Here is a 26,270-nt window from a genome sequence, read left to right on the forward strand (position 1 = left end):
AGGGATCAAACCCTCATCCTCATGGATCCTAGTTGGGTTCGTTAACCACTGAGTCATAAAGGGAACTCCCAAGGACTCTTTCAAACTGGGACTGGGGTTGGAGTTGGGTGTTTTTTTAAACCTTCAAAGGCCAACTTCTATTCCGGGTGGGCAGTTTTCCACAGAGTAGAGGGACAAAGCTCAAGAGAACCTGTCACTCATGTCACACAGTCTTTCCTAGGTGTCGGGCACTGTTGATGCAGTCATGTAGTCCCCCTAACAATCCAGTGGAGTAGGAGGCATTACGTCCTGCCCGAAGTCATGCCGTCCACACAGCTAACAGGCAACCGAGTCAGAATTCAAACCCTGGCAGCTGGCTCTGGGGTCCAGGCTGTTACCCACCATGTGATGCTGCTCCCAACAAGCCTGCGAGTTAGGGTTTATTAGCCTGTTAGAGCCTCATTTTGCAGAGGGGGACACTGAGGCCCAGAGAGGTGAGCGATCGGCTTGGGCCAGCCTGTGAGTTAGGACGACGTGTGGGGATGGTGTGAACAGGGTCACCGAGGGTAAGTGACCTCGGTGCTGGTGACTCACAGGAACAGAGCCTCGGGAGGGTGGGCAGAGAGGGGAGGTTGCGATGCAGGAGAGGCAGGGCTCAGTGCTGGGCACCTGCCTCAGCCTCCCGGCCGCCCATGTGCCCAGCCTCATCCCTGCCTCCTCCCGCTCTTGGCCCACTCCTGGAGGCAGCTCCTTGGTAGGGCTGCGGGGAGGCCTGCCCTGCCAGGGGGCTCAGGGCCGCTGTCAGAGGTGCTAAAGAGATGCCCCAAGGGGCTGTCCGGGGCAGGGGGGTGGGGGGCAGTGAACACCTTCCTCCCAGCTTGGGGGTGGGTGCGGCAGAGGCCCGCGTGACCTTGTGCCTGACATTCCTCAGCAGCCACGTGGCCCCAACTGGCAGGGACAGCTGCAGACAGGGGCCGGACCAGCTTTGTTCCCAGGGTGGCGCCCGTTCTCCATCCAGGCCCCACTCCTTCTGAGGGCTCAGTGGGCAGCTGGCACAGTGGGTTCCCAGCCATGAGTGCCTAGAGGCACAGAGCCACCAGGGTCTCTCCACGGGCGGCGAGGGTCTCTGAGGATGGGGCAGGACCAGACGAAGCAGCAGATCGAGAAGGGGCTCCAGCTGTACCAGTCTAACCAGACAGAGAAGGCGCTGCAGGTGTGGATGAAGGTGCTGGAGAAGAGTTCCGACCTCGTGGGGCGCTTCCGGGTGCTGGGCTGCCTGGTCACGGCCCACTCGGAGATGGGCCGATACAAGGAGATGCTGAAGGTGGGAGCGCCCGCGGCCGGAGTGGGAGGGTGGAGCCAGCGTAAGGTCTCTCCCGGGCGTTTTGGCCCCCCTCCTGCCTCCTCAGGGTCCCCTGTGTCCCACAGGCTAGTGGCCGGAGCCTGAGGCTCTGAATCTGCATCTAAGGCCCTGGGTCTTAGATGCTGGATCCTGGCTTCAGATCTGGGCCTGTGGCCTTGAACTTCGGTGTCTGAGGCTCTGAGGCTGAACTTCTTAGCCTCAGGGTTCGGGGAGCTCAAAGCCAGATCCTTAAGTCTAGGTTCCCAGCCTTCCTGTTGGGGTTCTGAGTCTGAGCCTGGTGGGGTGTGGGGAGGCGCTGGCTGGGGGGGTGCGGGTGGTGGTGAAGCTTGCAGACCAAGGCTCAGGATGAAAAAGCAAAAGCTGTGGGTCTGGGCTTGGGAGGCGGAGGCTCCCAGCTGCGGCTTCTGGTCTGTGGCTGGGAAGCAGAGGCGGCACCTGAGGACTGGGGTGGGCACTCTGCGCCTGAGGATTTGGGCTCTGAGGCTTGGAGGGGGAGAAGGCTCAGGGCCAAGGCTCAGAGTCGGGGCTGACGGCCCCGGCCCACCACCCCCGGCGGGCAGTTTGCTGTGGTGCAGATCGACACGGCTCGAGAGCTGGAGGATGCCAACTTCCTCCTGGAGAGCTACCTGAACCTGGCACGCAGCAATGAGAAGCTGTGTGAGTTTCACAAGACCATCTCCTACTGCAAGACCTGCCTCGGCCTGCCTGGCACCCGGGCAGGCGCCCAGCTCGGCGGCCAGGTCAGCCTGAGCATGGGCAACGCCTTCCTGGGCCTCAGCCTCTTCCAGAAGGCCTTGGAGAGCTTCGAGAAGGCCCTGCGCTATGCCCACAACAACGACGATGCCATGCTCGAGTGCCGCGTCTGCTGCAGCCTGGGCAGCTTCTACGCCCAGGTCAAGGTGGGCCTGGGCCCCTGGGGAGGGCGGTGGAGGCTGGGGCGCCCTGAGAACCTCCCTGAGCCATGCTCCTTGTTGTGTCGCTTCATTCGGTCCTCCCATTTAGGTAGGGATGAGGCAGACTGGTGTCTGAGAGGGAAAAGCCTTACCAAGAAGGTAAAGACGTGCTCAGGGAGTTCCCGTCGTGGCTCAGTGGTTAACAAATCTGAGGTTGCGGGTTCAATCCCTGGCCTTGCTCAGTGGGTTAGGGATCTGGCGTTGCCGTGAGCTGTGGTGTAGGTTGCAGCCGTGGCTCGGATCCTGAGTTGCTGTGGCTCTGGTGTAGGCCAGCGGCTACAGTTCTGATTAGACCCCTAGCCTGGGAACCTCCATATGCCGTGGGAGCAGCTCAAGTAAAGGCAAAAAGACAAAAAAAAAAAAAAAGACGTGGTCAGGAAGGGCAGAGCCAGAATTTAAGCCTCCATCTGTCTGACTTCCTGCGGGATGGGAAGCTCCTATTATGTAAGGATAGGCCGTGAACCTGCACTGCCCCATGTTTGCTGTCTGATCTTGGGCAAGCCACCCCTCCTCTCTGAACCTATGAAATGAGGGAGAATGGGACCCACCTTTCAGCATGGTTGTAGGGATTCATTCCTCACATGTATACTGAGCATCTGCTCTGTCCCAGGCACTGCTGGCCTAAGTGCAGCAGTGAAAACAGTCAAGCCCCCGGGCTCATGAAGCTTGCATTCTCGCTGTGGGAGAAAGACAAATGAATACAATCCGAGAGTCAATTATGCAGCATGCTAGAAAATGCTTAGGGGACAGGCAAGCAGGGACAGGGGTTAGAAGTGCTGAGGATGGGGTGTGGCAATTCAAACAGGGCAGGTGGAAGACCTCATGGAGGGGACATCTGTTGACTTGCAGGAGAATGGGACATTGGCAAAAGAACAAAAAAGAGGGAGTTCCTATCATGGCTTAGCAACCGACTACGATCCAGGAGGATGCGTGTTCAATCCCTGGCCTCATTCAGTGGGTTAAGGATCCAGCATTGCTTGCTGTGAGCTGTGGTGTAGGCCACAGACTTGGCTCAGATCTGATGTTGCTTTGACAAAGAAAAAAAAAAAAAGAACAAAAAAGAGGGAACAGTTGAAGCACAGCTCTTCCCTGCAGGGAGCTTATGCAGCATGTTCCAGGAAGGATGGAGGCCAGCATGGCTGTAGCAGGTGTATCAGTAGGAGAAGGGGTGGGGGTGGGGGGGTCAGAGAAGGGAGAGGGGGGAAGACAGACTGTGAAGGAACTGGCAGGGGCCAGTGACCACAGGCTTCTGGCCCAGAGCACTTGTTCTCTTTCCAGGCTGGGCTTGGCCTGGATGCTCATAGGCGATATCTTTGCCCGGCACATAGTAGATGCTTGATAAGTCCTGGAGTGTGTACACGCCGATGGATAGAAATGGGATGTGAAGAAATGAGAATCACCCATGATGACACTGAGGATTTTGTTTCCAGCTACTAAATATATGGGGAAGCCATTCGGTGGGATGCTGTAGGACTGGAAAGGGATAGATAGGGGTCCCTTAAAACCTTTTTTTATTAGGAAGAAAATTAACCACACAGGCGAACAGAGAAGATAATATAATGAATCTCCATATACCCACCACTGATAATTAACAATTATTAATATTTTTCTCTATTTGAGTTCCCCAGTGGCTCAGCAAGTTAAGGATCCGGTGTTGTCACTGCCGTGATGCCTGTTTGATGCCTGGCACAGGCAGGAACTTTTGTGTGCTGTGGGCGCAACCAAGAAAAAGTATTTATGTGTGTGTGTGTGTGTATAAATATATATATAAATAAATATATTACCTCGTTCTATGAAAAAGAGTGTATATATATATATATATATATATATATATATATATATATTTTTTTTTTTTTTGCTTTTTAGGGCCGCACCCGCAGCATATAGAAATTTCCAGGCTAGGGGTCGAATCAGATCTGTAGCTGCCAGCCTACACCACAGCCACAGCAACTCGACCTACAGCGCATCTCAGGCAATGCCGATTCTTAACCCACTGAGCAAGGGCAGGGATCGAACCTGTGTCCTCATGGATGCTAGTCAGATTCGTTAACCACTGAGCCATGATGGGAATTCCTATTTTGCAGTGTTTGACTTATGTATTTTTTATTGACCTGTTGTGATATAAAATTAGAGACATCAAGATGTTTTACCCCAAAGCAGACCAGTAGGCATTTCTCGAAAAACAAAAGACCATTTTCTGATATCAGGACACTTTACCACAAAATCACGATGCTGTTATCACACACACTATAGAGAACAATTATCTCTTAAATTTCTCTACTTGTCCTGAAAATACGCTTTTACTCTTAGTTTGTTGGAATCAGAACACAAACAAGAACCACCCATTGCCATGGTTATTATGTCTCTTGAGGCTTTCAATAGAAAATTCCTACTCTTGTTTTACTTTCCATGATATTGAAGAAACCAGATTAATTGTCTCCAATATCCAATTAATGTTGTCCAATCTCAATGAGATGGACAATTATGACCTGGTGGCGTTCTCCAGGGGCACAGAGAGTTAAAGATCCAGCATTGTCACTTCAGTGGCTTGGGTTGCTGCTGTGCTGTGGGTTCGATTCCTGGCCCAGGAACTTTTACATCTTTTACATGATGCAGGCACAGCCAAAAAAAAAGAAGAAAGGAAGGAAGGAAGAGAAAGAGAGAGAGAGAGAGAAAGAAAAGAAAGAAAGAGAGAGAGAGAGAGAGAGAGAGAGAGAGAGAGAGAGAGAAAGAAAGAAAGAAAGAAAGAAAGAAAGAAAGAAAGAAAGAAAGAAAGAAAGAAAGAAAGAAAGAAAGAAAGAAAGAAAGAAAGAAAGAAAGAAAGAAAGAAAGAGAAAGAGAAAGAAAGAAAGAGAAAGAGAAAGAAAGAAAGAAAAAGACCTGGTAAGATTTAGGTCACATATTTTTGGTGAGAATACTATATATGTGAGGCTTCGTGCTTCATATTACATTATACTTAGGGCTGGGGTAGTGACCACCTGATCCCTTTGTTTTCAGCTTTGCCTTCTTTCTTTCATGACCAGCGAGTTAATTTGTGGCTTAACACTTTGGCTGTGAATATTCAGTTCTGCAACATTTTCTGTAATGGTTTTAGTATCCATTGATGTTTGTGGCTTGAATCAATTCTTTCACTTCAACTCTCATGAAAGTTGAAACTTCCAAGTTCTATCATATTTTCTACAACTATTAGCTGTAATTTTTCTTTTTCTTTTTTTTCTTTTTAGGGAGGCACCCGAGCATATGGAAGTTCCCAGGCTAGGGGTTGAATCAGAGCTACAGCTGCCAGCCTGCACCACAGGCACAGCAACACAGGATCTGAACCGCGTCTTCGACAGCTCACAGCAACCCCAGATCCTTAACCCACTGAGTGAGGCCAGGGATCGAACCCGCAACCTCATGGTTTCTAGTCAGGTTCATTAAATGCTGAGCCATGAAGGAAACTCCTAGCTGTGATTTTTCTATAAGGAAAAACTTTCCCTCATTAATCAGAGCTAGTGGGTTACTCTGAAAGATAGTTCCTGAAGGAAAGGTGGAAATTTTTTCTCTTTAATTACACTTTTCAGAATGATGAGCTGACATTAACAGCTGCCTTCAACCATCACACTTACTTGTTTTGTTTCATCTTTTTAAAATACATGCAGTGTTCTTTAGTCAACTGTTCTTTAGTTCTTTTTTTTTTTTTTCTTTTTTGGCCACCCTGTGGCATATGGAATTCCTAGGCCAGGGATCAGATCCAAACTGCATTTATGACTTACGTGCTGGGATCCTTAACCCACTGTGCCAGGCTGGGGATCGAACGTGTGTCCCGGTGCCCTGGAGACACAGCCAATACTGTTGTGCCACGGTGGAAACTCCCATTGTTCCTTCAGAGGCTCATATCATCTTAACTTTAGTCAGCGGAATTCCCTTTCAATGGCCCCTGTGTCCTTTTGATGAGACTTCATTTAGTCTTTGAAAGAAAGCATTCTTGTTTTCTGGCACAATAGCCTGACCCAGGCTCATTGTGCATGCAAGTCGTCCCTCAGTATCCTGGTTCCAGGATCCCTGAAGATACCAAAATCCAGAAATGCTCAAGAGGGTTCTAGAAAATGGTGTCGTGTTTGCATATAACCTATGTACATCCTCCGGTATACTTTAAGTTATCTCTACATTACTTATAATACCTAATACAATGCAACGTCCGTATAAATAGTTTGGTGTGTGGCAAATTCAAGTTTGCTTTTTGGAACCTTCTGGAATTTTTTCCCCTGAAAAATTTTTTTTTCTTTTTACGGCCACACCTGCAGCATATGTAAGTTCCTGGGCTAGGGGTCAAATTGGAGCTGCAGCACAGCCATGGTAACACCAGATCCAAGTCACATCTATGACCTATGCCACAGCCCGCAGCAAGGCTGGATCCTTAACCCACTGAATGAGGCCAGAGATCAAATGTGCATCCTCACACTATGTCGTGTTCCTATCCCCCTGAGCCACAATGGGAACTCCTCCCTGAATACTTTCAACACTGGGTTGGTTGCATGCAAGGAAGTTTAACCCACAGATACAGAGGGCCTGCTGTATTTCCTGTTCCAGACTTGGAACGAGCCATTCCTCTGGGTTCTTTTTAGTAGGAAATGGTATCTAGAGACCAAATGCGGGCTCTTAGGATGTTCATTGCTACTGGGTTGTCATTGCTACTAAATATCTTCAGTCGCCAATATATTGCTAGTTCCAATTCATATCTAATGTTCCAGGATTTTCCTTAATTTATTTCAAACTCAATTCTCTTTTCTCTTAAACTGAAAATCTTGGTTTCTAACAATATAATTAAATATTTAATTTATCCTACAAAGTACCTAAAAGAGTTTCAAAAGTCAATACCAATATTACTTTTTAAGGAGTTCCCGTTGTGGCACAGTGGAAATGAATCTGACTAGGAGCCATGAGATTGAAGGTTCGATTCTTGGCCTCCCTCAGTGGGTTAAGGATCCGGCATTGCTGTGAGCTGTGGTGTAGGTTGCAGATGTGGCTCAAATCTGGCATTGCTGTCGCTGAGACGTAGGCCCGTGGCTGTAGCTCAGATCAGACCCCTAGCCTGGGAACCTCCATATGCTGCGGGTGAGGCCCTAAAAAGCAAAAAAAAAAAAAATTACTTTCTAAAGAAAGGTGGAGTTCCCTGGTGGCTAAAAGGGGTTAAGGATCCAGTATTGCCACTGCTGTCTCAAGTCACTGCTGTGGTGCAGGTTCAATCCTTGGCCCCAGAACTTCTGCATGCCACAGGAAAAAAAAAAGATGATGAATAAATAAAGTTTATGATTTTTTTGCATTCTTTGGTGGGGGCGGACACACCCATGACATGCCGAAGTTCTGGGGCCAGGGATCAAACACACACCACAGCAGCGACCCGAGCCATAGCAATGGCAATACCAGGTCCTTAACCCACTGAGCCACCAGGGAATTCCTGCATTCTTTTGTCTTTATAATATATCCCACTGTGGCTGAACTGCTCAAGTATGTTTTAAGGTCATTTGAAGTAATTTTTCCTGTGTGGTTATTTTAGTATGCAATGAATATATTATAACCATTATAAAATTATTAAAATATAATATACCTTGATGGTATTATAATATATCCTTATAATTATAATTAATTATAATATAATATTAATATATATGTTACAGTTAGTCATTTGTTTCCATTTTCTTTTTTTTCCATTTTCTATGGATTTTTTAAACTAAATTTAATACTTTAAAATCTGTAGAACAAACCAGCTATAATGAAAAAAATTAAAAGTATTATATTAAAATAAAATAAAACTTGTAGAACATTTACATGGCTTCAAATTAAAAAGCACATAGCGGAGTTCCCGTCGTGGCTCAGTGGTTAACAAATCCGACTAGGAGCCATGAGGTTGAGGGTTCCATCCCTGCCCTTGCTCAGTAGGTTAAGGATCTGGCATTGCCGTGAGCTGTGGTGTGGGTAGCAGATGCGACTCAGATCCCATGTTGCTGTGGCTCTGGGGTAGGCCAGCGGCTACAGCTCCCATTAGACTCCTAGCCTGGGAACCTCCATATGCCACGGGAGCAGCCCAAGAAAAGGCAAAAAAAAAAAAAAAGCACATACCACTGTAGCTCAGTGGTAACGAACCTCATTAGGATCCACAAGGACATGGGTTCAATTCCTAGCCTTGCTCAGTGGGTTAAGGATCCAACCTTGCTGTGAGCTGTGGTATGTAGTTCAGAGATGTGGCTCGAATCCCGCGTTGCTGGCAGCTGCAATGGGAACTTCCACATGCTGCAGGTGCAGCCCTAAAAACAAAAATGAAAAAGTACACAGCAAAGTATGTTAGGACCAAGTTTTTGTGCGTGTGTGTTTTGTTTTGTTCTTTTTCTTTTTTGGCTGCCCCTCATATATGAAATTCTTGGGCCAGGGACTGAATCTGAGCAAAAGTTGCAACCCACACCACAGCTGCAGCCACATTGGATCCTTAACCCCCTGTGCTTGTGCCAGGCGTCAAACCATTATCCCTGTTGCTGCAGAGACACCATTGATCCTGCTGTGCCCCAGCGGAAACTCCAGGAATAAGTTTCTATTAGGGTTATTGAGAGTTCTCTTTTGGTCATATTAACTTGTTAGATATTAAGTAAAAAATCACATAGACTTTCTACAAAAATGAACAGAGAAATGGGGCTGTAGCTGAATGGGATATGGGATCAAAAGTTGTTTGATTTTGATTTTTGTCTTTTAAATGGGATAAGAGGGAGTTTCCACTGTAGCACAGAAGGTTAAGGATCCAGCATTGTCTCTGCAGTGGCTTGGGGTTGCCGCTGAGGCGTGGGTTCAATCCTCACCTGGGCAACATGGATTAAGGATCCAGTATTGCTGCAGCTTTTGCATAGGTTACAGCTGAGGTTTGGATTCTACTCCTGGCCCAGTAACTTCCACAGCCACGGGTGTAGCCAAAAAAGAGCTAATGCCAGGCTGCATCTGTAGGCTGATGGGAATGATTTAGTAGGAGGAAGCCAGGATGGGCGTCCCAGAGCCCACCTGGAGGGGGCTATATTTAATTTGATAGAGGCAGGGAGTAGCTGGAGGGAGGCAGAGTGGGAACAGATCTTTTGGATTTGATGGGTAAGGAAGATGAGGCAGCTTCTCTCTGATTTTCTTCTGCTTTCCTAATCGTGTATAAGGTGAGGTCTTCTGCTCAAAACGAACAGGTTGAAAAGATATTTGGGGGTTTGAGGAGAAAGGAAGGGTCAGAGGAGGATCTCGTTGCCTAAGTCTGTCCTGGTGTTCTTTGAGCCAATGACGCTGGCTGGCAATCAGTCACCAAGCCTTTGGTGAACCGCTGCTGCTGGTGCCAGAGGGAGGCTCCAGTGGGTGTGGGGGCTCTGATATCCCTACCAACTGCCTTCTGTGTGTCTCTGAAGCCGAGGGGCCTCATTGGGACTGGGTGTGAGGGAGAAGCCATCCGTATTCTCTTGCTTCTCATTCATTCATTCATTCAACACTTACTGTGCATCTACTAAGTGCCAAGAACTGTGCTGGGTTCTTGCCAAACATGGGCCAACCAGATGAAAAGCCCTGCGTTCACAGAGCCCACACCTTTGGACTGCTGTTCCTCTGCCTGGATCACTCTTTGCCTGGACCCCAGAATGAAGGAAGGAAGGAAGGAACTCATGGTGGAGTGTGGCCCTCCCATCCTGCCCCTTCCCTGTGTCTCCTGCAGGACTACGAGAAAGCCCTGTTCTTCCCCTGCAAGGCTGCTGAGCTTGTCAACGACTACGGCAAAGGCTGGAGCCTCAAGTACCGGGCCATGAGCCAGTACCACATGGCTGTGGCATATCGCCTGCTGGGCCATCTGGGCAGTGCCATGGAGTGTTGTGAGGTGGGGAAGGAGGGAGGGGGGACAGGGGCAGGTGGTGGTGTGGACCAGGGTCTGTGGCCCAGGACAGCAGGGCCTCTTCCTGCCAACTCGGCCCACTGAGGCCCCCGAGGCTTGGCCCTGGCCCTGCCTCTCTACAGCTGAGCCCCTGAAGGCTGTGTTTCTTCCTCTCACCTCTGCCCCAAACCTCACTCCCTTTCATTCTCAGGGGATGGGGCTTCCCTCTGCCCCCTTCCCTTCATGGGGCACTTTAGGTAAGAAGAGAGCCAGGCTCTGGAGTTCCACTGACCTGGGTTCAAATCCCAGCTTTGGCACTTAGGAGCCAGGTGACCTTGGTCAAGTCACTTTGCTCTCTGAGCCTCACTGTCTACACTGCCAGGTGCTGTTAGTCCTCCGTTGTTCAGTACGTGAGGCCTCAGCACCATAAAAGATGTATTGGGCTCTGAGGATGTGGGTGACCCTGGACTATCCATCAGAGGGGCCCATTGGGTGAGGGCACCCCAGGGATGGGGGCAGATGAGCAGGCCTGAGTGACTGGCCTCTGTCACAGGAGTCTATGAAGATTGCCCTGCAGCATGGGGACCGGCCCCTGCAGGCGCTCTGCCTGCTCTGCTTTGCTGACATCCACCGGAACCGTGGGGACCTGGAGGTGAGGTCAGTGGGATGCAGGGGAGGCAGGGCAGGCCGGGCCCAGTCTGACTCCTCCCTGGCTGCGCAGACAGCCTTCCCCAGGTACGACTCTGCCATGAGCATCATGACTGAGATTGGAAACCGCCTGGGGCAGGTGCAGGTGCTGCTGGGTGTGGCCAAGTGCTGGGTGGCCAGGAAGGCGCTGGACAAGGTAAGGCGAAACCCTTGCCTGCAGCCCCCAGCTCTCCCCAGTGCTCCCTCTTGGGGCCAGTAGGTCAGCCAACAATCTGTGGGTCTGATTCTGGGCAGGACTCTTTCAGACACTTACCCCAGCCCATGAGGCCAGGGGATTCCAGGTTATTTTCCAGGCTGGGAGAAGGCCCCAGACTTGCCCAGTCACACAGCTAGTAAGCAGCCAGACCTGGGGTTTGAACTCAGGACACTTTAAGTGCCTCCTATGATTTCACAACACCCGCGTGAGACAGGAATATTCTTCCCATCCTGCATCTGAGTAAACTGAGGCAGGAGGTAGCCTGCCCGAAGAGCTTTTACAGCCGTACCCCTAGCCTATTCCTGTTACCTTTGCATGCAGGGCAGCTCCCAGCAGTGCCGCCCTCCCCAGACCTGCCCCTCCCTTTCCTATGAGCCAAGACCTCTGTCAGAGAGCTCTGCCTGCAGCCGTGGCCTGTGCTCTCACCTTCCAGGCTCTGGATGCCATTGAGAGAGCCCAGGACCTGGCCGAGGAGGTGGGGAACAAGGTCAGAGCTGATTTCGTCTGCCGCGCCTCGAGTCAAGAGCCCAGGGTGGGCTCTTGTGGGTGGGGGGAGGGCCCCCTTGATCCTGCTCGTACACTGGTCTCCAGGAGCTGCCCCCAGCCATCCTCATACCCTGGCTGTTTCTCTTCCACTCAGAGAGCGCGTTGGAGGGCAGGGTAAGAATTTCAGGAGTTCCTATTGTGGCTCAGCAGGTTAAGAACCTGACCAGTATCCATGAGGATGCGGATTCAATCCCTGACCTTGCTCAGTGGGTTAAGGATCCAGCATTGCCGTGAGCAGCAGTGTAGGTCCCAGAGGTGGCTTGGATCCCATGTTGCTGTGGCTGTGGCATAGGCCAGCGGCTACAGCTCCGATTTGACCCCTAGTTCTCTGGGAAATTCCTTATGCCTTGAGTGTGGCCCTAAAAAGACAAAGAAAAAAACAAGTCTGTGTTCCTTCCATAGTATATGTGGCCTCTCCAAATTTAATAGTCATATCCAAATCTTTATTTTTTTTCTTTTTTCTTTTTCATATCCAAACCTTTAAATGTTGAAAATAGGCTTCTAGAAGAAGAGTTTCTCAAAGTCTTCTAGAAGATGTGCATTTCTCAGGGATCAGGAACATGGTCCAATTAAAATGCCAAATATATGTGCCTTCGGCTGGATTACAGCCACTCTGGTTTACCCAGTTTTCTCAGGCTCATCAGAAATGATCTTGAGTTATTGCGTGGTGGGTTTTTTTGGGGGGTGGCACACCTGTGGCCTATGAAATTTCCCAGGTCAGGGGTTGAATCCGAGCTACAGGTGCAAACTAGGCCACAGCTTTGGCAAGACGGGATCCTTAACTCATTGCTTCAGGCTGGGGATCAAACTCAGGCCTCAGCATCAACTCCGGCTGCCGCGGAAACAGTGCCGAGTCCTTAACCCGCTGTGCCACAGTGGGAGCTCCTGTTAAAAGGAGGAGAGCAAATTAATTATTGTGGAGTCAGTGCAGCAGTTTTGGTCAATAAAATCCTTCAAAAAGGAGTTCCCGTCGTGGTGCAGCAGAAATGAATCTGACTAGGAGCCATGAGGTTGTGGTTTAGATCCCTGGCCTAGCTCAGTGGGTTAAGGATCCAGCATTGCCATGAGCTGTGGTGTAGGTCACAGATGCGGCCCAGATCCCACGTAGCTGTGGCTGTGGTGTAGGCAGGTGGCAACAGTTCTGATTAGACCCCTAGCCTGGGAATCTCCATATGCTGCAGGTGTGGCCCTAAAAAGACAAAAAAAAAAAAAAATCCTTCAAAAACATGAGGCCCCCAGCTGGTTGTCGGGTGAAGGTCACTGATCTCACTTGCTCTCTTATTCTGCATGAGGGGAAATCCAGGCCCAGAGAGGGCAGGACATTTTTCCTACATCCATCAGCCAGGCAGGAATGTGGCCAGGAGTGGACCCCTATATACTGACTGCCTGGTGGCCCTGCGGGGACAGCTTCTTGGGCTGGGTTAGGAGGGCAGCAGGACAGCTGCTCTCCACACTGACTTGGTCTTGTCTCCGCCGGCCCCAGCTGGGTCAGCTCAAGCTGCACTGCCTGAGCGAGAGCATCTACCGCAGCAAAGGGCTGCAGCGGGAGCTGCGCGCGCACGTTGTGCGCTTCCACGAGTGCGTGGAGGAAACGGAGCTCTACTGCGGCCTGTGCGGCGAGTCCATAGGAGAGAAGAACAGCCGGCTGCAGGCGCTGCCCTGCTCCCACATCTTCCACCTCCGGTGAGCACCCCGCCGGGGCACTCGGGGCCTAATCACAATAGCAACGTGAACAGCAAACGGGTGCATAGTGTTTTCTGCGGACCATGCCTGTTTTAAGAGTTTCCCATCTTTTAACTTATTGAATCCTCCTAGCGGCCCTACGAGGTGGACATTCTTTTATTATTCTCCCCAAAGGGGATTCTGAAATGCTTTCACAGGTCATGGGGTTTAGACACTCAAGGCCAGACCTGCCTCCATCCTAGTCTCCTGCCTCTCGGCCCAGGCTCTGCCCTGGAGGCCTCCCCAGGCAGAGGCAAGGGCAGAGCTGGGCCGCTGGCAGGAGCCTGGGGCTGTGGATACTTCCTGCACCTGCAGCTGGGGAGGAGAGGGGAGAGAGCCCAGCCCAGGATGGAAGGACAGGCCCGGTGAGTGGACAGAACCCTTTGCTTCCCAAGGTGCCTGCAGAACAATGGGACGCGGAGCTGCCCCAACTGCCGCCGCTCATCCATGAAGCCTGGCTTTGTGTGACCCTGCCAGGCCTCCACCTCGCCTCCCCTGCTCCTCTACCCTCACCCTGGAGCTTCCCCTCACCCCGGCCCCGCCAGACTGGCAGTGCTTCTGATGCCTGTTTACACCTGGGGCGGCTGCCACGGCCTGGGCCCTGTCCAGTGCTGCTGCTCCAGACCCAGCCTCCCTCCCCACGTCTTTGTACTTTGCTCTTTATAGAGAAATAAACTGTTGGTACCTGATCCCAGCGATTCTGACCTTCCCCACTTGACGGCTGAGGGATGGGGGAGGATGGGAGTGAGGCTCCCCACACATGATGAGCTTTCTCAGAGGCACCTGTCCCTCTGCATGTATGAATGAGCGCCTCCAGCTGGCCCTCCGGGTTCTTGGGGTGTCATCGTGAGCTAGAGGCAAGATGCTACAAGTGAAGAGAACCTTTAAATGTTGAAAGTGCACGATCCGGCAGTTGCTGTGAGCTGTGGTGTAGGTTGCAGACGCGGCTCGGATCCTGCGTTGCTGTGGCTCTGGTGTAGGCCGGTGGCTACAGCTCCGATTGGACCCCTAGCCTGGGAACCTCCACATGCCGCAGGAGCGGCCCAAGAAATAGCAAAAAGACAAAAATAAATAAATAAATAAATAAATGAATGTTGAAAGTGCAGGGACTTCTCACTATGGCGCAATGGGATCAGTGGCACCTTGGGAGCATTGGGACAGGTTCAATCCCAGGCCCGGCACAGTGCACCGGGGATCTGGTGTTGCCACAGCTGCAACTTAGGTCAAGACTGTGGCTGGGATCTGATCCCTGGCATGGGAACTCCATATGCCAAGAGGCAGCCAGAGGGAAAAAAAAAAGAAAAAGAAAATGCTGACAAGCAGGGGTGGGGAGGAGCCTGTGATAACAGTAAACACAGTAAACCAGTGACATAGTAAGTCTGTTAGAAAGATGTTATGGGTGTTCCTGTCGTGGCTGAAGTGGTTAATGAATCCGACTAGGAACCATGAGGTTGCGGGTTTGATCCCTGGCCTTTCTCAGTGGGTTAAGGATCTGGCGTCGCTGTGAGCTATGGTGTAGGTTGCAGACTCGGCTTGGATCCCGAGTTGCTGTGGCTCTAGTGTAGGCCGGCGGCTACAGCTCTGATTGTACCCCTAGTCGGGGAAGGGGTCCAATGCCTCAGGAGCAGCCCAAGAAATGGAAAAATGACACACACACACACACACACACACAGAAAGAAAATAACTCAAAAGGCCACATGAGCCAGACTGAATGGATTCCTGCTGGCCCATTAAGGATGACTGTCCTGGAGTTCCCATTGTGGCTCAGTGGGTAAAGGACCTAACATTGTCTCTGTGAGGATGTGGGTTTGATCCCTGGCTTGGCTCAGTGGGTTAAGTTTCTGGTGTTGCCACAAGCTGTGATATATAGGCTGAAGCTGCAGCTCCAATTTGACCCCTGGCTGGGGAACTTCCATGTGGTGTAGGTGCAGCTGTTAAAAAAAAAAAAAAAAAAAAGATAGTCCTAGTCAGCTCAGGCTGCCTGCCATAACACAGTACCATCGACGGGGTAGTTACAACAACCAAAATGTGTTTTCTCACAGTTTTGGAGACTGGAAGTGCAAGATCAAGGTGCCAGCGGGGTTGGCTCCTGTTGAGGTTTCTCTCCCCGGCCTGCAGACAGCCACTTTCTCACTGTGTCATTGTGCTTGTGGGTGGAGAAAGAGGGAACAAGATCTTCGTCTTTGTCTTCTGATAAGGTCACTAATCCCATCATGACCTAATCTAACCCTAATTACCTCCCAAAGGCCCTTCCTCCAAATGCCTGATCTTGAGGGTTAGAGCTTCAACAAATGAATTTGGAGGGGTGGGGAGATACAGCTATTCAGTCCATAGCAATGATTTATTTATTGGATAATATAATCCATACTGATGTAAATAAATAAATGAATAAATTTAACATCTGATGAAGAATGGGATATTTGTATAGTTCCAAAGACTATGGGGATTGAATGGTCTTTGGAACTATGGGTGGAAAAGGGCAACCTCACAGTGGAGAAGGTTGGCAGACACCAGATTAACCAAGTGAGAAAGGTCAACATTCTCCAAGAATGGGACAAAATGAAATCAGCTGCTACCTGAATGAATGGAGTGAGACACTTCAGCATTGCTTCTGTGATATTCGTGCCAAAGATAAATCACCTGAACGTGAAATCATGAGGAAACACCAGATAAACAGGAATTTAGAAACATTCTACAAAGTAACTGTAATCTTCAAAACGGTCAGGGTCATGAAGCCAAGGAAATACTGAGAAATAATTCCAGAGGGAAAGAAACTAAGGAACTACAGTTAAATACAATGCCTGACTCTGGTCTCGATTCTGGATAGGTCCAAGTCTGGATCCAGTATGTCCATTAATGCTGTGAAGGACATTACTGGGACAATTGGTGAATGGATTCTGAGGATTAGATGGTAGAAATATATCAAGGTTAACTTCCTGATACTGAAGGTTGTATTGTGGTTAAGTAGGAAAGTATCCATGATTGTAGGAAATTCCTACCAACGTATTTCAGGTGATGTGGTTGCTGGTCAGCAATTTCCTCTCAAATGATGCAGGAAAAAAACTATTTGTGTTAAATTTGCAAACTTTCTCTCGATTTGAGATGATCTTCAAAATAAAAAATATGATAATAAAAATAGGAGTTCCCATCGTGGCGCAGTGGTTAACGAATCCGACTAGGAACCATGAGGTGGCGGGTTCGGTCCCTGGCCTTGCTCAGTGGGTTAAGGATCCGGCGTTGCTGTGAGCTGTGGTGTAGGTTGCAGACGCGGCTCGGATCCCGAGTTGCTGTGGCTCTGGCGTAGGCCGGTGGCTACAGCTCCAATTCGACCCCTAGCCTGGGAACCTCCATATGCCGTGGGAGCGGCCCAAGAAATAGCAACAACAACAACAGCAACAACAACAAAGACAAAAGACAAAAAAAAAAAGTAAGAGTAGTACAGTGTAAGGTGTTGAGGAGGGTGGGGCCAGGGAGGGGCCAGGAGGGGGAGCTGCAGCATTACAGGGCTGTGAGGTGGGTCTGGATGAGAAGGAGGCATTCAAGCAAAGACTTAAAGGAGTTCCTGTCATTGAGGCTCAGCAGTTAATGAGCCTGACTAGCATCCATGAAGATGCAGGTTTGATCCCTGGCCTTGCTCAGTGGGTTAAGGATCTGGTGTTGCTGTGAGCTGTGATGTAGGTCGCAGATGTGGCTTGGATCTGGTGTTGCTGTAGCTGTGTAGGCCGAGTGGCTACAGCTCCGATTGGACCCCTAGCCTGGGAACCTCCATGTGCCTCGGTGTGGCCCTAAAAAAAAAAAGAAGAAAACTTGAAGTAGCAAAGGTGAGGGGTGGTGGTGAAGCAAATATCCTGGAAAGACCATTCTAGGTAGGAGAAGACATAGCCTGGTCTCAGAGAAGCAAGGAGGCCTGTAACTGATGAGGGAGGCGAGGAGTGGGGGTCAAGGTCCTGGAGAAAGTCGTGGGGGAATGAAAACCCCCAGGGCCCTGTGGGCCATTGTAGGGACTTTGGCTCTTACTCTGAGTGAATCATGTAGCTGCTACAGAATTGTGAACAGAGTGACACAATCTGACTAGTTTTCCATTATGGCTCAGTGGTAACAAACCCAACTAGTACCCATGGCCCTGCTCAGTTGGTTAAGGATCCAGCATTGCTGCAAAGCCTCGGTGTAGGTCCCAGATAAGGTTCAGATCTGGTGTTGCTGTGGCTGTGGTGTAAGCCAAAGCTGCAACTCCAATTCAACCCCTAGCCAGGGAACTTCCATATGCTATGGGTGCAGCCATAAAAAGAAAAAAAAAAAGATATTTATGGAGGTGGGAAATCTCCAATATCTGTAGAGTAAATTGACAAACTGGAAACCCAGGAATGCTGATGGTTTAGCTTCATCAAAATCATAAGGCCTGAGAACCAGGAGAGCTGATGGTGTAAATTCTAGTCTGAAAGCCAGCAGGTACAAGACCCTAGAAGAAAGAGGCTGATGTTTCAGTTCAAGTCCCAATCCTGAAAAAGACCCATGTGCCAGTTCAAGGCAGTCAGGCAGGAAGAGTTCCCTCTTTCTCTGGGGATAGTCAGCCTTTTTGTGCTAGTCAGATCTTCAACTGATTGGATGAGGCCCACCCTCTTTTAGGGAATCCCCTAATTCTTTTTTTTTTTTTTTCAGGGCTCCACTCGTGGCATATGGAGGTTCCTGGGGCTAGGGCTGGAGGTGTAGCCACTGGCCTATGCCACAGCCACAGCAACGACAGATCCGAGCCACATCTATGACCTACACCACAGGTCAGGCAACACAGAATCCTTAAACCACTGAGCGAGGCCAGGGATGGAACCTGCGTCCTCATGAATGCTAGTCAGATTCATTTCCCATGAACCACAATGGGAACTCCCATTTTTTTGTTTTATAAGGGCCACACCTGCAGCATACTGAAGTTTCCAGGCTAGGGGTCAAATCGAAGCTGCAGCTGCCGGCCTAAGCTACAGCTACAATGCCAGATCTGAGCCACATCAGTGACCTACCAAGAGGCTTGCAGCAACGCCTCTTAGCCCACTGGGCCAGACCAGGGATCAAACCTGCATCCTCCGGGATACTAGTCAGTTGGTAATTGCTGAGCCACAACAGGAACTCCGTTAAGAGAATTCCCTAATTCTTAACTGGGCCAGTTTCTGAGGTTGAAAGCCCCGCTTCAAAAATGCCTTTTCAGGGGTTCCTGTTGTGGTGTTGCGGAAACAAATCCGACTAGTATCCCTGAAGATGCGGGTTCATCCCTTGCTTTGCTCACTGGGCTGGGGTTCTGGCTTGGCCGCGAGCTGCGGTGTGGGCCGCAAATGAGGCTATGATACCGAGTTGCTGTGGTTGTGGCTCCGATTCCACCCCTAGCCTGGGAACTTCCATTTGCCGGGAATGCACCCCTCGCCCTCGCTCCCGCCCCCGCCAAAAGCAGCAAAAGTGCCTTTTCATGCGCCTGCTGGACTAGGACTACATTGCCCAAAGGCCGTCTCGCTCCCCTCTTTTCTCCTTCCTCTTTCGTTTTTACATCAAGGCCACGCCCCCTCTGCGCGTGTCAGCCAATAGCGCATTACCTCTTGCGATGGCATAAACAGGACGAGGGCGGGAACGGTTCCGGAGCCTTAGGGGCGGGTCCTGTGGCCCGGGCCTCGTCTTTTGAATCGCAGACGCAGATTCGCTGTGGTAACGCGGCGCAAGCTAATTCTGTCGAGAGTCAGGACTTGGAGAAAGAGGGCTGGCGTTAGTCAAGCGCAGGAGTTAAGAAAGACATTATTAATCTCTCGCCACGGCTGCTGTCCGGTCTAATCTTCGCCCTTCTCCTCCAGGAAATGAATCTGCTGCCGCAGCTCGAGAGTCCAGTGACTCGGCAGGAGAAGATGGCGACGGTGTGGGATGAGGCTGAGGTGCGCGGCGGGAGAGCTTGGGGTCTTGGAGCCGGGGGCCAGCGTAGAGATGCTCTTGTCAGGAGGGGAGGCGGGGGCGGGGGCGGGGGCGGGGGCGGGGGGGGGTCAAGAGCTAGCCCGGTCCGGGGGTTGGGGCCGCTGGGGATGTGGGCAAGGGTCTTATGGTTTTATGGGTGAGGAAACTGAGGCTGAGCTCACAGTCATTAGTTAGCTGCCCTGAGTTTAATAAAAAATTTTTTCACAGCAAGATGGAATCGGGGAGGAAGTACTCAAGATGTCCACAGAAGAGATCGTGCAGCGCACACGGCTGCTGGACAGTGAAATCAAGGTGGGCGCACAACCCCTGATCCCAGCTGCTACTCTCACGTCTTTCTCGACCTCCCTAGGGGCGGTGTGGGGACCGCCCTCTGACCAGGAAAAGAGAGAAGAAAACTAAACTTTAAAAGGGGCCAGAAGAGAGGGTAGCAGGAGACCAGGCCTGAGAGGAGGACTCATCAGACTGCCTTTCCCAGCGAGGTCTTTCAGTCTTCCTCTGGAGAATCCCTCTTTTAGGAAATCCCCGTTTTACAGATGAAGAAACTGAGGCTCACAGAGGTTTTTTTTTTTTTTTTACTCTGGTGAAGTACACAGCCTGTAACAAAAGGCAGAAGCTAAAATCTCTATTTGCTTGACTCAAGTCATGTTCTTTTTCCCTTTACTCCAGCTATTTCGCCAGGAGGTGTCCAGACTGGCCTTCTGTTTTGACCTCTGCTGGTTGTGGACACAGCCTGAGCTTTCAGGGAGCCTTAGAGCTGAGAGCACGGGTGCAGGAGGGTCCCTTGGGCAACCTGGACTTCACCAGTTACAAGGCCCTAGGACAAGCTGAGAGCTAAGGCTGAATGTTTGCTTCCACTCACCCCTACCCCAGATCATGAAGAGTGAAGTGTTACGAGTCACCCACGAACTCCAAGCCATGAAGGATAAGATCAAAGAGAACAGTGAGAAAATCAAAGTGAATAAGACCCTGCCGTACCTGGTCTCCAACGTCATCGAGGTGTGTGTGTATGTGGAGGGGAAGAGAGAGGGTCACTGGGGCTTGGAGATAACCTGCAAGGGGACCATTGGGGAAAGAGTGGGTGGGCGTTTGGAGGCCTAATCGCATGTAAGGGGCATACTTTTTAGGGTTTCCTCTGTAGAGTGAATTTCCAGGGGAGATACACGGGGCTGAAAAGGCCTCCTCACGTTTCCTTTCCTACTGGCTGTTTTTCCTTGAGGGGTAGAGGACCTCCGTGCAGAGAAGCAACACCTGAACAGAATCTTAACCAATCCTCTGGCTTATTAACTACACCTTTGCTGGGCTCAGGGCTAGTCTGAGGCGTGAGATAGGGGTGGTCAGTCCTGTGAGTATTCTCGGCCCCAGGAGTATTGGGCTCTGGAGAGGTCAGGGGGCTGAGCAGGGCTTCTTAAGCTGAGCTTTTTCCTTTCCCAGCTTCTGGACGTTGATCCCAATGACCAAGAGGAAGATGGTGCCAATATTGACCTGGATTCCCAGAGGAAGGGCAAGTGTGCAGTGATCAAAACCTCTACACGACAGGTGAGGCTGGTTTCAACTGTAGGATGGGTCTATGGGGGACAGGACTAGGGAGCCTTACTGAAGGCAGTTACTGAGTCTGCACCTGGAATCTTTCCTACAGACATACTTTCTACCTGTGATTGGGTTGGTGGATGCTGAAAAGCTGAAGCCAGGAGACTTGGTGGTGAGTGGTGTCCCTGAACCCAGACAGGGCTTTTCCAGTGAGCTTTCTCCCATCAGCCGGCTGAGCCCCTGCCCCAGCCCAGGTCACTGTTGGTCCCGAATGTCTGCAGAGCAGCCCGGAGAGCCTGTCTGCCTGCCCTTTGATTCATGTGTTGCCCAATCCCATACCCTTCCTTTCACTCTATAGACACCTGTCATCTAGCCACTTAGGTAGGCCCTGAGCTGGGCCAAATCTCACGCCTTTGTGCTGTGTCCCCAGGGTGTGAACAAAGACTCCTACCTGATCCTGGAGACCCTGCCCACAGAGTATGACTCGCGGGTGAAGGCCATGGAGGTGGACGAGAGGCCCACAGAGCAATACAGTGACATTGGGGGCCTGGACAAGCAAATTCAGGAGGTGAGGGAGGCACCGCAGCCTCGACAGCCTTTAGTGTTTCTCTGCTTCATTGCCCAGAGCACTTCCCCCCCGCACCGTGCCTCTTACTCTCCTGGTCCCCTAGGGAGGCAAGAAGGAGGCCATGTAACAGTTTAGGAGAGTGAGAGCCGGAGAGATTGAGTGACTTGCCCAGGGTCATGGAAGTCTAGGGCCATAGCCAGGACTGGAACCCAGACGCCTTGTTCCTAGCCCAGTGACTTTCTGCCATATCCTGCTGTTCCTGGGGACTCCATAACCAGCCTTGGGGGCATCGAGCATTCTGGGTCCTCTGACTGTGAGGGGAGAGGGCAGTGTCCTTGAATTGGAGGAGGAGGGCTGCAGATAGGAGTTGAAGCCATTCCGGTTGGGCTGTAGAAGCCCTCAGGGCTTCACTCTCCTCACCCAGGACTTCTCCCTGGCAGCTGGTGGAGGCCATTGTCCTGCCAATGAACCACAAGGAGAAGTTTGAGAACTTGGGGATCCAGCCTCCAAAGGGGGTGCTGATGTACGGGCCCCCAGGTACAGGGAAGACCTTGCTGGCCCGGGCCTGTGCTGCACAGACCAAGGTGAGTGCTTTGGGAGGGATGAAGAGGGAGATGGTGGGAGTTTAAGCTCTGCCCCATACATGGGCTCAAATCAGGGGGCCTCTCGTCATGCCTTTGGCCTGCTTCCCTCAACCCCACCCCCACCCTAGGCCACCTTCCTGAAGTTGGCGGGCCCCCAGCTGGTGCAGATGTTCATTGGGGATGGTGCCAAGCTGGTCCGGGACGCCTTTGCTCTGGCCAAGGAGAAAGCGCCGTCTATCATCTTCATTGATGAGCTGGATGCCATTGGTACCAAGCGGTAAGGGGGTGCTCGGTGCCACCAGGTCATTGTTCTAAATTCCACCTCTCCCTCCCTGTTCCCTACTCCCCCCCTAGGATGATGGCAGCGCTGTTCTTGTGGTTATATTTCTTAAATTGTCTTGTAACTAGCTTCCTTGTTTCATTTCTTTTCCTCTGAATATCTATGGTCCCTCAGGCCAACAGATCTTGCTTTCCTTTCCTGGGCCTCCCCGTTGCTCTTGGGGATAAATGCTAGGTTTGCTGTGGCCTGCAGACCCCCATGTGGCTGTCCCTGCCCTCACCTTCCCACTCCCTGCACAGCATCCCCTGGGTTTGCAGGCCCATGCTGGTGGGAGAGATTTTATACCTGCTATTTTCTCTCTGGGGTGTGCTTTTCCTTTTTCCCTGTTCTCCATTGGTCAGGGGCCCAGCTGATGTGTTTTCAGCTTGAGGGACATTACCTTGGGGACATCTGCCAGGGCTCCCTATTTCACAACACGTCTGGGCCAGATCTCTGTATTTTTAAGTTTCAATTCGATCTGTGGGTTTTGGTTAATTTTATCCTCAGCCTGACCCTGCTCCCAGGAGCTTCTCCAGTCTGTGACACCATTTCTGTGCCACTCCCTGGGCTGGGGGCCTCAAGTCGAATGAGACTTTACCTGCCCTGCATGGGTTGGGTTGAGTTTCTGGTGGTGGAGGAGGGGAGGCCTCTCCTGACTTGGGTCTCCTGTGCCCCAGCTTTGACAGCGAGAAGGCCGGGGACCGGGAGGTGCAGAGGACGATGCTGGAGCTTCTGAACCAGCTGGATGGATTCCAGCCCAACACCCAAGTGAAGGTGAGTATCGTCACGTCACAGGTGAAGAACATGGGGCTTAAGGTCAGGGGATCTTTGTTATCTAGTTGGTGCAGCTGGAATGAGGATTAGGGTATATTGTGAATATCTTCTGCCATTTCACCTGATGGTGCCTAGGCAGCCTCTTTGCCTGTCGTGGCCATGGCAGTTGCCTGTCTCTGAACCCCTTCCTCCTTAGTTCAGCTTGTTGCTTCTCCCCTTGCTCAGGTGATTGCAGCCACTAACAGGGTGGACATCCTGGACCCTGCCCTTCTCCGCTCAGGCCGCCTGGACCGCAAGATTGAGTTCCCAATGCCCAACGAGGAGGCCCGGGCCAGAATCATGCAGATCCACTCCCGAAAGATGAACGTCAGGTGGGCAAAGAAACAAGGCACTGAGACATGAGAGGCAGCAGCAGAGCCATCTCTGTTCTCTTTGTACTGACCTTCCCGGGCCCCCCCCCCCCCACCTATGGCCCATTCACACAGAGCGCCCTTCGGTGTGCCGCCTCCATTTCTCCCCAGATGCCTGGTGCAGGACCTCGCTGGGGCCCAGGCCCTAATTCTAGGTGCTCTGCTCTGTAGAGTCCACCTCTCCCACCTCCCCCACCCCGGCCCCATAATTGGAAGGCATGCAGGCCAGAAGCATTGTTTCCTGGCCTCCCCCGCCCCAGCAGGCGAGCATAGCCCAACATGGCCCAGGGAAGTTGTGCCAGGGGCCAGACAGACCTGGGTTTGGATCTGTGTGACTGTCATCAGGTGGCATAGCCTCTCGAAGCCTCAGTTTTATTATTTGGGTCTTGGGGGTGAGGGCTCTGATCTCACGGGGCTCTGGAGTCTCAGGTGCAGTACTTGGCACGAGACGAGTAAGTGGCGGCTGCAGCACTGTGCTGACGCACGGCCTGTGCTGCTCGGAGATGGAGGGATGGCCGCCTTTGTCTCCACAACTTCCTGTTCCTTGGCCTCAGGCCAGATCCATGCCTGGAGTCTCAGGTGGATTTCTAGAAGGCTAGAGCACAGGGGACCCTGGAAATAACCTGGTCTTACCCTACCCATCTCACACGGAAAAGAGAATAAGGCACAAGTGGGGAAGGGACTCACCCGTGATCATGGTGCATGGACCTCGCTGCTCAATGGGGCACGTGGGTGGATATCAGTTCCTCCCGTCCCCTCCCCATAAGTAACTGAGGCCTGTTGCGTCTCTCCACCCCCAGTCCTGACGTGAACTACGAGGAGCTGGCCCGCTGTACAGATGACTTCAACGGGGCCCAGTGCAAGGCTGTGTGTGTGGAGGCGGTGAGTGGTGGGTGGGTGGACAGGGTGTGGTCGTCTGGCTGGTGGAGGGTGCTGAAGAGGAAGAGGCTGGGAAGGCAAAGGCCTCTGGGATCCAGGTGGGGAGCCAGGTGAGGGTGTGGGGAGGCACCCTAGAGCCTGTCTGTCCTGGGGCGCAGGGCATGATCGCGCTGCGCAGGGGCGCCACAGAGCTCACCCACGAGGACTACATGGAGGGCATCCTGGAGGTCCAGGCTAAGAAGAAGGCCAACCTGCAGTACTACGCCTAGGCTCGCAGCCACACCTGCTGTCTGGTCTGTTGCTGGTCAAGACTCGTAATAAAGGATGGTTTCAGGTTCCTGCCACCTGTCTGTCTGCCATCCCCGGGCTCTGCGTGGAGCAGTGGAGGCACGTGCAGGAGGCCCCTTCCTCAGGTGCTGCTGCCTGGAAACTTGAGACAGTGGGGGCCTCAAACCAGTTGTCGGGGTGAGGCCCTCAGGGAGAGAATGGCGTGTGCTACAGCTGTTCCTGCGCCTTCTGCCTCCCCCACCATGTCCCTCCAGACCCCTCTCTCCACACTCCCTGCCCGCCCCCCTCGCTGCACTTTTGAGGCTTATGGCATTGTAGCTCTAGCATGAGGGGCCTGAAGAGAAACCAGACTAGTCTTTCCTTTTTGAATGTTGGTGCTCTGGCCCTCAGCCTTGCTTCCTTGGGAAGCCAGGCTCTGGGTCTTTGCCCCCTTGTTTCCTGGCCCCCAAGCCTCTTGTTTCTCTACACGTTGCGTTTAGCTCTGTCGGCCCATTTCCTCTGGTTGAAAAATGAACCTTGAGCAGGATCTACTCAGAGCCCTGCTAGGCCTAAGCAGTGGTCATGCTGTGTTCTCTACCTCCCCCAGTCCCGCCTTCAGCCCCACTCCTGTCAGGCCCCATATCCTGTCACCTTCCTTCAGGATCTTACTCGTCTTCTGTCTGCCAGCCTTCCAGCTCCCCCACCTCAGACCTGCCCTGGTGTGGTTCACCGCTCATTGAAGGCTCACCCTGGACCAGGTGCTATGCAGGTCTTTGTGTAATTTTATCTGGTTAACCTCAGGAACTACCGACAGGGTGACCCCATTTTATAGATGCATTTGAGCCTACGGGCAAAGATGGCACAACTCTTGGGTGGGCAGAGGTAGGATTCAAATCCAGGTCTGAGAATGAAACCTACTTTATATTGTGCTGTCTTCAGCAGCTCTGACCACCCCTGAATGGCCTTTCAAAGCAGCAGCCCTTCAGAGCTCTCTGTCAGCTCTCACTTGCTCTCTGGCAAAAGCCCTTTCTCATCCTTTTCCCGTCGCCTCCCCAGAAGGGACGTGCCCGGAGTGACTGAATGCCACCTAGGTGGAGTTCCCCTTCCTCTGGTCACACTGCCCCCAAGCTGCCATCCTGAGTGGGTGCATGTCCATTGCTCTCTCCTTGGTGATCCCACTGGCTTCCCATCCCTCCAAGGAGCCCCAGCAGAGTTTCTGAAGTGCTCAGGTTCTGTCCCTGCCCTGGTCTCAGCTGTCCCCCACTCCCACATCACCCCCTGCCCTCGCATCATCTATAAATGGGGCTGCACTGCCTCCTTCAGTGGGCTGAGTACCAGGGCTGCATGTGCATCTGCCGCCCAGCAGGGGCCCAACACAGGGAGCCCCCCACCCCCACCCCCACCCCCGGCTCAGGAGGGGAGGGGCTGGTGGGACAGCCTTGGGCTCCTTGCTTGGTTCCATTAGGCCTGGACCTCCAGGTCCTGAGTGTGGCACAATCAGATGAAGTAGATCCCTTTCTGCTGAAGGTACTGAGTCAGAGCCAAGCACTCTCCGCTGAGGATACAGCCAGCTGGGGCTTCATAGCTCTTGCACCAGCCTCCCTCAGCCAGCAGCCTGCTAAAGGTGGGAGAGAAAACTGTGGGACTCCCCCTCCCCCTTCTTCTAGTAGC

The 26,270-nt window shown here is 51.9% G+C and overlaps 2 protein-coding genes across 4 annotated transcripts; both read left to right on the forward strand.

Moving 5' to 3' along the window:
* On the forward strand, window positions 1-14,017 carry RAPSN (receptor associated protein of the synapse). 2 transcript variants are annotated; one of them, XM_047775760.1, is made up of 8 exons: window positions 2-1,303; window positions 1,903-2,241; window positions 10,004-10,162; window positions 10,710-10,808; window positions 10,878-11,000; window positions 11,494-11,547; window positions 13,090-13,289; window positions 13,724-14,017. In XM_047775760.1, the coding sequence occupies exons 1-8, from the start codon at window positions 1,112-1,114 to the stop codon at window positions 13,794-13,796; spliced, it is 1,239 nt and encodes a 412-aa protein (XP_047631716.1). In that variant the 5' UTR covers window positions 2-1,111; the 3' UTR covers window positions 13,797-14,017. The 2 variants fall into 2 exon arrangements, with proteins under 2 accessions (XP_047631717.1, XP_047631716.1); XM_047775761.1 differs by lacking the exon at window positions 11,494-11,547 and having other exon boundaries at window positions 1-1,303.
* PSMC3 (proteasome 26S subunit, ATPase 3) lies at window positions 13,272-24,669 on the forward strand. 2 transcript variants are annotated; one of them, XM_047775757.1, is made up of 13 exons: window positions 13,272-13,289; window positions 19,157-19,234; window positions 19,479-19,562; window positions 20,142-20,267; window positions 20,703-20,807; window positions 20,908-20,970; window positions 21,229-21,366; window positions 21,807-21,950; window positions 22,079-22,227; window positions 22,947-23,043; window positions 23,269-23,414; window positions 24,254-24,335; window positions 24,491-24,669. In XM_047775757.1, exons 2-13 carry the CDS (start codon window positions 19,160-19,162, stop codon window positions 24,599-24,601), a joined length of 1,320 nt encoding a protein of 439 aa, XP_047631713.1. In that variant the 5' UTR covers window positions 13,272-13,289; window positions 19,157-19,159; the 3' UTR covers window positions 24,602-24,669. The 2 variants fall into 2 exon arrangements, with proteins under 2 accessions (XP_047631713.1, XP_047631714.1); XM_047775758.1 differs by lacking the exon at window positions 13,272-13,289 and adding an exon at window positions 18,997-19,013.
* The last annotated feature ends 1,601 nt before the right edge of the window (window positions 24,670-26,270 follow it).

The sequence above is a fragment of the Phacochoerus africanus genome, chromosome 4 (assembly GCF_016906955.1).
Source record: "Phacochoerus africanus isolate WHEZ1 chromosome 4, ROS_Pafr_v1, whole genome shotgun sequence".
Taxonomy (NCBI): Eukaryota; Metazoa; Chordata; class Mammalia; order Artiodactyla; family Suidae; genus Phacochoerus; species Phacochoerus africanus.

Excerpts from the sequence above, each read along its gene's own strand:
- RAPSN (XM_047775760.1), top strand. The coding sequence starts at position 1,112 with ATGGGGCAGGACCAGACGAAGCAGCAGATCGAGAAGGGGCTCCAGCTG. Across the intron at positions 2,242-10,003 it reads GCTTCTACGCCCAGGTCAAG|GACTACGAGAAAGCCCTGTT; the intron begins GTGGGCCTGGGC and ends TGTCTCCTGCAG. Across the intron at positions 13,290-13,723 it reads TCCCACATCTTCCACCTCCG|GTGCCTGCAGAACAATGGGA; the intron begins GTGAGCACCCCG and ends TTGCTTCCCAAG.
- PSMC3 (XM_047775757.1), top strand. The coding sequence starts at position 19,160 with ATGAATCTGCTGCCGCAGCTCGAGAGTCCAGTGACTCGGCAGGAGAAG. Across the intron at positions 19,235-19,478 it reads CGGTGTGGGATGAGGCTGAG|CAAGATGGAATCGGGGAGGA; the intron begins GTGCGCGGCGGG and ends ATTTTTTCACAG. Across the intron at positions 24,336-24,490 it reads AGGCTGTGTGTGTGGAGGCG|GGCATGATCGCGCTGCGCAG; the intron begins GTGAGTGGTGGG and ends CCTGGGGCGCAG.